General features: G+C 38.7%; 1 protein-coding gene across 1 annotated transcript in view; it reads right to left on the bottom strand.

Annotated features, from left to right (window-relative positions):
• The window catches only part of shank2a (SH3 and multiple ankyrin repeat domains 2a), a 25,143-nt gene extending 18,990 nt beyond the window's left edge, over nt 1-6,153 (bottom strand). Inside the window, exons 1-8 of the mRNA XM_016516334.1 lie at nt 5,956-6,153; nt 4,898-5,089; nt 4,643-4,714; nt 4,034-4,142; nt 3,700-3,851; nt 2,431-2,598; nt 1,530-1,646; nt 799-876 (exon numbers count right to left, since the gene is read on the bottom strand). Coding sequence (XP_016371820.1) covers nt 799-876; nt 1,530-1,646; nt 2,431-2,598; nt 3,700-3,851; nt 4,034-4,142; nt 4,643-4,714; nt 4,898-5,089; nt 5,956-6,153 — 1,086 coding nt within the window. The remainder of the gene's footprint in view (nt 1-798; nt 877-1,529; nt 1,647-2,430; nt 2,599-3,699; nt 3,852-4,033; nt 4,143-4,642; nt 4,715-4,897; nt 5,090-5,955) is intronic.
• Nucleotides 6,154-10,381: the final 4,228 nt, after the last annotated feature.

Here is a 10,381-nt window from a genome sequence, read left to right as displayed (position 1 = left end):
ACGCACACACACACACACACACACACACACACACACACTCACTCACACAGACACAGACACAGACACACGCGACACACACGCGCACACGCACACAGACACAGACACAGACACAGGCACACGCACACGCACACAGACACAGGCACACACACACACACACAGTTAATTCAATTCATAAAACTAATTAGTATTTCTAGAGATCAGTGAATGGCCAAGTGTGTAAACTATTGAAATATATAGTGTTTTTAATTCTTAAATGTACATTTCAAACAGTTGCATTAGTGACCAATATTAAATAATGTGGTCACAATATTGACATAAAGCATACTAATCCATATATTACAGCTCCCACATGCAACCTTTATCATTTTTATTTTATGGCAAGGAGAATATAACATAGGATTCAATTACAAAAATAATACTGCACACCAGTTTCATGTGCAATAACCTACTGTAAAATATGGGGTAGTTCTGTACAGTAAAACATTAGTAAATGGCAGTCAATGGCTACCAGCAACTGTTCGGTCAGCAACATTCTTCAAAGTATCTTCTTTTGTGTTCAGTAGAAGAAAGCAACTCATACAGGTTTGGAATAAATGATGACAGAACCTTCATTTTTGAGTGAACTATCTCTTTAAAGTTAAAAGTACGCCGAGAAGCTGACGGATGTTCTTCACAGCTAGTGAAATACATCCAATAAGATGATCTTTGCAAACGGAGCCAGTTAAAATTCCGAGCAGAAAGTGCTCAGTCAAATGCGGTGATCATTCACGATGAGAGTCGCGGCCAGCAGGACATTACCTGGAACGGACTCTGATTATTGCAGTTCTTCAGCTCCTTGTCGGCTCCTCTGACCAGCAGCACGTGAGCACACTTCTCCTGCGGGAGTCACAAACACACCGTCAGTCTCTAAACAAGACAGAAAGACAATGAAACATCCCTCCAGCTTCAGAGAATAATGATGTTTGACCACAAGACTCAGGCTTTAGTTTGAGACACGTCAACAGGATTTTCATTTGTATTTTTGATTTACTCTTTTTCTTAATGGTTTAAAGGCTGAAATATGAGGTTGATCATTTTATACAACTTGTATTGTCAAATCATGTATTGTTTGAACTGTAAAGTTGTTTGAATTATCATTTTTACCATCATGTTACACTTTAGTTGTTACCACAGATATCGGATTGTTTCAAAACCATGCTACTACCTGAACATTTAGCTTTATTGTAATATCAAAATTTCCCAAAATGCAGATTCCAATACATTTTTAAGAAGATTTTAAAGAGTATTATTTGTAAGTATTATATATTTTTTTTTGCAAAGACGCATAAAACTGATCAAAAGTGACAGTAAAGTCATCGTACATGGTTACTTTCACAGCTCCACTCTCAGTGGCTTTGAAATAAACACTCTTTCATTTGTGTTTGAGCCTCATTCCTCCTGACTTACAGCCTCACTGAAACACAGACACAAATTCCGTAGTTAACGTGCCACTAACCATATAAACAACTGCAATGCTGACGATCACACACCTGGTTGTAGAGAGCACAGATGTGCAGCGCCGTGTTTCCCGAGGCGTTCTGAGCGCTCATATCTGCTCCGTAAAACAACAAGTGCTCGAGGTGCTGGACGTGACCGTGTCGACAAGCCTGTGAGAAACACACACACACACACACAATTACCCTAACAGAAAACTGCTTATTAACAACAAACTATGGATGAGCCCAGGTGGAGTTTTTGTTAGATTTAGCTCAAAACTTTGTCCCCAAAGTTAAGAAGGAACCCACACACATCATTCAAAGATGCAGAACACGCAGAAAGAGAGACAGACTTTTAGTAAACAAAAAACTTCAAAGTAGATTTTGCATCAGAAAAATGAAAATTTCACAGTTCTGCTCACCAGAGGGCGCCATGTCCAGTATGAACCTTTCAATTTGATGTCCTGCTTGTGTAAACAGAATGTTGTCTAATGTGTTCAGCAGGAGCTTTTCTGACCGTTCTGCCAGTGGTTTGGTTCATTAATTTTTCTGCTTTTTTAGGCATTTAAGGCTCTTTTTATATTTTATGTAAGGGATGGGTCAGGGTGAACTATTAGCATTGGGAACCTATAACAAACATCCAGAGAAATTAGAGCTCTAGAATCCTTCATCCTACAAAAGTAGCGCCACATAAAAAAGACATAAACAGTATACATCCAAACTTCACATTTCTGCTTGTAAACGCATTATTCTATATTCTAGTGATCAATCACAGCGCACAGATGCCATCCACAGACTGAACTCTATTTAATCCAGAATATTCATTTTAGTTGTGACGTAATTGAGGAAACGATGAAATTTTCAGTTTTTAAGTATAGTGATGATGCATTATAACTCAAATACTTGATACTCCTGGGACCTCGGCATCTTTAATAAAGCTATGGATGAAGCTGACCTGGTGGATCTCGTGCCAGCCGTTCTCGTCCTGGCAGCAGACGGAGGCGTTCTCGTTCAGCAGAAGCTCGCAGCAGTCGGTGTCTCCTCCCAGCACGGCCGTGTGATACAGCGCTGTCAAACCACGACTGTCTTTATAGTTAGGAGACGCCCCGAGTTCCAGCAGCGTCTGAAGAGCATGATCGTTCACAAGAAACACCACTGTAACACAACTAAGGTATATGTGACCCTGGACCACAAAACCAGTCATAAGGGTCAATTTTCTCAAATTGAGATTTATACATCATCTGAACGCTGAATAAATTAGCTTTCCATTGATGTATGGTTTGTTAGGATAGGACAATATTTGAAAATCTGGAATCTGAGGGTGCAAAAAAATCTAAATATTGAGAAAATCATCTTTAAAGTTGTTCAAATGAAGTTCTTAGCAATGCATATTACTAATCAACAATTAAGTTTTGATATATTTACAGTTGGAAATTTACAAAATATCTTCATGGAACATGATCTTTACTTAATATCCTAATGATTTTTGGCATAAAAGAAAAATCAATAATTTTGACCCATACAATGTATTGTTGGCTATTGCTACAAATATACCCCAGCGACTTAACACTGCTTTTGTGCTGCAGGCTCACATATTTATCATTCTTCTGTCTCACTTGTTGCCACTTTGCAGTTCCAGTTCAGGACCATTTAAGTCGCTGGCACTTTCCCTGAATAGAGTACCTTTTGGTGTCACATTATTGTACCATTAATGTCCCATGATGGATGATGGGTGACATGAAAACATGAAAAGAGTAAAAAAGTAATTGCAATGCACTTAAAGAAATCCCTTTCCTCATGGAGAGCCTTCAGTCAAACCACTTTCAGGGTTTTCATGCAACCGGCACCAAACCACCACAAAACCCGGATCTGGTGCCGCCATCAGCAGAACTTGGAGTCTGGAGTCCTGTATCATACAAGTCCAGGTTTTGGTAACAGGGTTGCAAAAAATGCAAACTACATACATTAAATAAATGTAATTAAATATAGCTGGTATATTTTGTTGGTTTTCTGAAGGGTAAGTACTTGCTTTTGCTGATCATTTGCTAAAAAAACGTGTTTTCAGACACTATTGAGTATTCTATTTTTGGAAAATGCCAGCTAAAATAGAGACAATAGAGGCTGTTAGAACTAAAACCTAATAATTAATGCAATATTAGTCTGCAAATTTTAAACGAATAATATCTCTGGTTTTAATGTAACTAAACTCAGTTCAGTTGTGTACCTTGAGCGCGGCCTGGTTTTTAGAGCAAGCTGCTTTGTGGAGCGCAGTCATGCCGTCTTTGGCCCTGAAGTCCAGATGAGCTCCTCCGTTCCTCAGTGCTTTAATAAACTCCACCGTACTCTCCAGCTGGGCCGCAAGGGTGAGCGGCGTCTCTATAGCACACACACACACACACACACACACACTATGGGTCACGTCTTGCTTCAGACTGGACTGGCATTCATGAGCTTCATGCTTTCTCACCTTATCTCCACTTTTTCCCTTTGTGTTGCAATTATTCTGCTTATTGTACGTAATCACAAGAAGTTTATATAACTCTTTAAATCACTGGTACCTCCAGTGTCCATGTCATGGTAATTGGGGTCCAGGCCTCGGTCAAGCATTTTGGAGAGCTTCTCTAGCTGATGATGTCGGATGTAATCTATGAACCTCCTCAAGTTGGCCTGGAGAGAGAAAATAAAGAAAAATAATCCTTCAGTCAGAAGCCATTATACTGAATGCTTAAAGCCGTTAGATACATAAATACTTGCTAAGACACAGCAGCAGCTACTGGGAGATCGTACTGTCATGCAACAAAACACATTTGTTTACAATTAGATACATAACTGAGTGTTACTTGAATAAGTGTGTTTGCTTATTATATGTAAATTGCACATCATTACTTACTACTTTAATCAGACGATCAGAACCACAATGAGCCCGAACGCAACGTGCCATGTGCACAGATGCTGAAACAATCCTCACAGACTGCCATGAGATCTTCACTTTCATACATATCGTGCAAGCAGACAGCACTAGAATGTACTAGACTTGCCATCTCTCTCTCTACCCCAAAAATCTTCAGTCATTTTGAATTATGATTTTAAAAAAAACCATTGATGAATAATTCAAAACGATTTCTGGTATTTTAACACCAAACAAGAAAGGACTTATCGGCTCTCACCTTTGTGTGAAGTCTGGCAATCTGCTTCTCGTCCACACCGGGCTGATCGTACAGTCTGGTTTTGTAGCGAAACTGTAGCATACAGGAACAAATAAGCTTCTCAGGTTTTCACTGTAGTAATTTCAGGGTAACTAATATTTACAAACCTCAGAATACAGTCCTGATGTCCTGAGTTATGCTACTTGAGCGTACTGTATTGCATTACTCTGCTATGGTTTTCATTAGACCCTGACGATTGTAAGGCCTTTCCTGTACCTCCAGTGACGCGGCGTCCTCGCAGGCCAGCTGTGGATATTCTCCGACGAGACACTCTTCATCCAAGAAAGCACCGCTGGCCGGCTGGAAGAGTCCGTAGTTCAGCACATCCTTCAGATTCTGACTCAGAGTACACAGCAGGCGCTGTTTAGCCACCCACACCGTGGCACTGGGGTTAAACCGCACACACTTCTGTTGAAGAAGAGCAAAGGGACATCAGTTCAGTTTCAGACATCAGTGTCAAGCATAGGCTACTGTACATCAATCATAAACATAAACAAACAAGAGGAAACTGGCAAAACAGCTCAGAACAACGACCAGCTGATTAAAAAAACTACACACTGACTACAAAAAGAACAGGAAACAGGAACAAAGCAAAGATACAAAACAATAAGAGTTCAAACAAACACAAGGGAAGTGTAACAAACTGCTACACAGTATTATTATTTCAACTAAATTTGTTAGTTATCATTTTTATTGTGATTTATTATTGTTCTTTGTTCAATAGAGCGCTCTTTTAAACAACGGGTCGGCGACTGGGACGGACTTTCAGTATCTGCACTGCAATCGAATCCTGTTTGCATTAAATAAACCTGCTCCAATCAAGCTCAGGCTTGACAACAACTCTGAGATGAGATTCAAAGGACAGAACAATCCAGGATAGAGTCAAATAATTGACTAATAACTCACTGAGCCAACCATTAAACGTAGATGATTCAGTACTCCACATATGAAGAACAGGCCTCTGTAATTCAGTATTTCACTGAACTCACATAAATCTCTCCTCTGACTAGACTATAGACTGAACCTCTGAATCTTTGAACTGTGATCGAATCACAGAATGACTGAACTGTTTTGAATCTTTGAGCTGTTTGAATTCAGCTGTGTGTTGGAAAGAAGAGAGTGTTTTCTCAAACTCATTTGGAAACAATAAATGCTGTTTTTGGATTGGAGAGGAAGTTTTAAGTTATGAAACTTACAGGATGTTTTCTAAAGTACACTAAAAGTTGATCGCCTATGACAAATTGTACTCATTGAGTCAGTAAGCACACACTCACCGTCTGCTGCAGGTCTGGGATATTCACTCTAATGACCAGCGAGTGGCTCTGGACGTCCGTCATGCGGCTGACAGTCTGTTCTGTCCTGATCGTCTCATAGATGGCCTCCTCTTTTGAACTTTCTGAGCTGGATTCCTGAGAATATTCAGAAAAACTCTGAGCCATCTCATCCTCGCTGGACGTCGGGCTCCGCGGCATATTCAGCTTCACTTCAGCTAAAAAGAGAAAAAAACATTTGTGATTTGAGTGCTTTTACTTGTTGCCAGTAAATTAAAAACAAATGTCACCTACAGAAGCGCTTTCCATCGATTAAAATGTATTAAGAATATCTTCTTATTGACTGTTTATGATTACTATACAGTGATTGTCAAGTTGAAAATGATTAATATTCACTGTTATGCAACACACACACACACACACACACACACACCACACACACACACACACTAGTGTTTACCTGGGCTAGTTTACCTGGTCATTGGGCTAGATTTGATTGGCCAAAGGCCTGGTTTTGTTAGGCAGATCTGGCAACCCGTGCAGTTTCTGCTAAAGGTTGCAGAATATAGGACATGACACAGTGGAGCGCTTCCAAATAAAGAGTTTCTAATTGGAGATCTGCTGCACTCTTTTCTCATGTAGTCCATTGAAATCTGCTGTCACTCCACACTCTTGTATTCTGGCAGGACAGTCTTAACACAGCTGTACCTGATCATAGAGTCAAGCTGAGCAGTTTACAGAACTACAGGATGATAAGAGAAATGCTATCAGAGAGAGATGTAGGTTAAGCTACTCCTCGTATATATTACTCAACCAGAATGACAGGATTAGATAAACAAGCTCCTCCTCAACTTGTTATGAACCTCACTGTAGATAACCACACATTACCAACAATGTTATTTCGGTGACACTTCATAATGAGGTTGTATTTGTTCTCATTAGTTAATGCATCAACGATACCTGTATACAGCACTGCCTACTGTAATCTTTGTCAATGTTAACTTGAACATACAGTACACTATATAACGTGTGTTGTGAATTTGTGTGTGTGTGTAATGTTGAGAGACAAACAGGTAACAAATTCAATTCAAAAAGTAAATACAAGGCATAAAGTTTTAATTTTTGCCAAAATGCATTTATTATGCACTTTAAAAAAAAAAAAATTACATTACATTTTGACTTATATTTATATCATATGATGTAGTTTAGCAATATCACACGAGAAAGAGTGCTGTTTTTTCCTGAATATATGCGCAATTGCAAATGTGATGTTGATTTATTATATACAACAGTTGAATAAACAAGATGTTTACGGAGTTGCAATTTGTCATTGTTATCACTTTTTGCTCTCAAAATTTCAAATAATCCCACAGCAAAACATTTCTTTAAAAACAAAAATCAATTCATATGTCAACACTTTCAAACATTAATCTAGCAGGTTTATTTATGCAATAGTAACTGCAGTGTAAATGCATTCATGCCACCACTGAGCTGCAGTACACGGTGTGTAAAAATACCTGAATCTCACTTCAGACGCAGCTGTGGCTCTTCTGCAGTGCACAGATTTTATTTATTTGGATTTCATTTGACTGACAATAGCCTTATATTGTCATATTTGAAAAGTTAGAAGTTAGAAAAAAATTGCCATTAAAGGGTAAAAATGCCCCAGAAATCAGTTTAGGTGAAAAATATGTCCCCTAATGGAAAAGTGTATTTGTGTCACTGCTGTGAACTGACCACCACACAGAATATGAAGAATGCCAATCAAATCAAAGAGGGCGGGGCTTCACTCTTCACAGAAACTGACAGGAATTCAGCTGTAAACATTCACTAACTCACAACTGTTTACAACAGAAACCTTACATGACTGGCAGGAATAATATCCGGTGACAACTTGACTCGACAAATTGCACCACTTTGAATTAAAAATAATTTACTTGATTCATGTAATTCGTAATTGAATGCGAGTAGCCTGAAATAATTGTAACTATTGCCATAATGTTTAAATCATGCAAATGAAGGCTCCACAGTTTAGTAAGTGGTCATTTGAGTGCATGATATTTTCCTCTTCATGTTCTGTATGTTTCATCTCATGGACACCTTATTAAGCACCACAAAACTTACTTACATCACCAAACACGCTTACTCTTGATCACTCGTGCTCCTATTCTAAGCTACACAAATGTTTTTTGTTGTTATTGCATCTGTCTCCTCATGCATTGCTTTGCGTCTTTTCCTTGTAAATTGGAAAAACATGACATGCAATTGTAATATATTGCATGTAAGAGAACCCCTTTAAACATATTTTGCTGAAAATTTTGACGAGGCATTCAGAACACAAACTACATTAAATGCAACATAAAAAAAAACAGTCATTCATACCTGAAAGTCTTCAATGCTTCTTTCTCTCTGTGTGATTTAAGCCTCTGAAGAGAAGAAGATGCTCTTTATCAGCCGCAGGATTCCTACCGACGATCAGACTGAATCCTAATAAATCCTTTATGTCACTCGAATCACTTCAACAGAGGATCTGACGAATGACAAGAAAGTGTTAGCATTTTGTCCTTTCATAGTGTTCCGCAGAAAAGGTCTGTGCAAGTGAAGTTCTCCGAAAACCCGAAATGTGTGAGAAGTAGGTGAGATATTATTAAATGGAATGAAATGCAGAGTCGCTCTCGTACAGATGATTCAGTTCGGCCCCCTAGTGACTCTCTGAAGAGGCTCCTACAAATAACTCAGTCTAAAGTGGTCAATGCAATGCAAAGGTCTTCAAAGATGGAAGGAGATCCAGCATTCAGGAGGTTCTTTAAACACAATGCTGGAAGACAATGCAAGAAAACTCACACAATTAACACAGGCTGGTGTTTTTAAATAGGATGAAGACTCGTGTGTATGTCACTGCCTCCTCACCTGAGACAGAGCTCATTTTAAACTGGGACATTATGTAGGTCACTGCAAAGAGAAATAGAAGAACAGAAGCGGAGCGTCACGCCGCCTGCAGATCACACGCAATAATCCAGCAATGACTGATCAATCAGACTGAAAACACAAAGGACATTTTGATCTGATTGAAACGGGTGGTGAAAACTCACTCTAAGTGATTCTGAACACTTAGCTTGGAATAGATGTAAGACACCTGTAAACGAGTATCTGAATGAGTTCGTGCTCTCGAGTTGTAATAGTAGGCCTAATAATCCTTGTGTCATCGAACATCAGCAAACTGGCTATAAACTCGTACTGAAAAACACCTGTTTATGACAGTGTGTCGTTGGAAAAGAATTCATGATGAATCTGTGTCTGCTTTCTCACCTCACATAATACAGCTCAACTCCTTTGCAAAAGAGACAGAATGAGATCAAACCTAATTATTCCACGTTTTAACGCCAACCACAGTCTGAGAACCAGTCATCTCTCAACATTAACATTTCTTATGAACTAACAATGGAGAACACAACTTTACAACATGAATTATTAATCTTGATTTGTTCATTGTACATGCACATTTATTAACATTCAGCGTGCAGGTTGTTCTGCTGAACATAAAATAAGATATTTTGAAGAATGTGGGCTGACTTCCATACAAGTTTTTTGTTGTTCTATGGAAATGAATGGGGACCAGAAAATCTCTTCTTTTGTGTTCAGCAGAAAGAAACTCATACAGGGTTGGAACAACGTGAGTAAATGATGACTTAACTATGCCTTAAATGCATTAGTTGCCATGAACTACCTTGACTGATTTTGATAAAGTTGTTTAATAATGTGTCATATTTAGCATTGTGCTCTCAAGCAGAGGCGTGTAGATGGACAGAGTCGTGGTCATGCACACACATAAAGCAGAATCAGTGACACAGTGATTTTTCAAACAAAATCTTCATTCTGCACGGTAGTTAAGGAGTAATAACCTGGCTGGCCGTGTTCATCCATCACCTTTCTTGCCCATTTCCACTGCTGTGACTCAAACCGCAGCATTCAGATGGAAAGAACACAGTTAAACACAATTTTGATCATAGGCTAAATGCTTGTCATCTGATCGATTTTAACTCTAGTTAAACAGAGGAAAAGCAGAAAATCAACTTCCTTCGTACTCTTGCATCACTCCAGGTAAAAGCTTTAATCACAGACAAATATTCAGGATGAAAGTTTGGCTCCAAACACAAGAGGGCAGCAGAGCATCGCTAACAAACGCTGCAAAACTCAATTTTGAAATGCATTTTTAAATACTTCAAAAGATAACTATACTGTAAAACACAACAACAAGCACAAGCAAAACTCCCAACTGATCCCCAAGCCCTCATACAATGTGAAACAGACTGAACTCAACACAATTCAATTCAACTCATTAATAAATACACAGTTAAAAAAAAAAGGTTTTCAGTATGAATTTACATTTATGAATATGGTACTTGCATAAGAACAATATGAGGTTTGC

Source organism: Sinocyclocheilus rhinocerous, unplaced genomic scaffold, assembly GCF_001515625.1.
Source record: "Sinocyclocheilus rhinocerous isolate Xijiao unplaced genomic scaffold, SAMN03320098_v1.1 scaffold1499, whole genome shotgun sequence".
NCBI classification, from domain to species: domain Eukaryota; kingdom Metazoa; phylum Chordata; class Actinopteri; order Cypriniformes; family Cyprinidae; genus Sinocyclocheilus; species Sinocyclocheilus rhinocerous.
The sequence above is the reverse complement of the archived record's forward strand: the minus strand, read 5'-3'. Positions and strand labels throughout refer to the sequence as shown.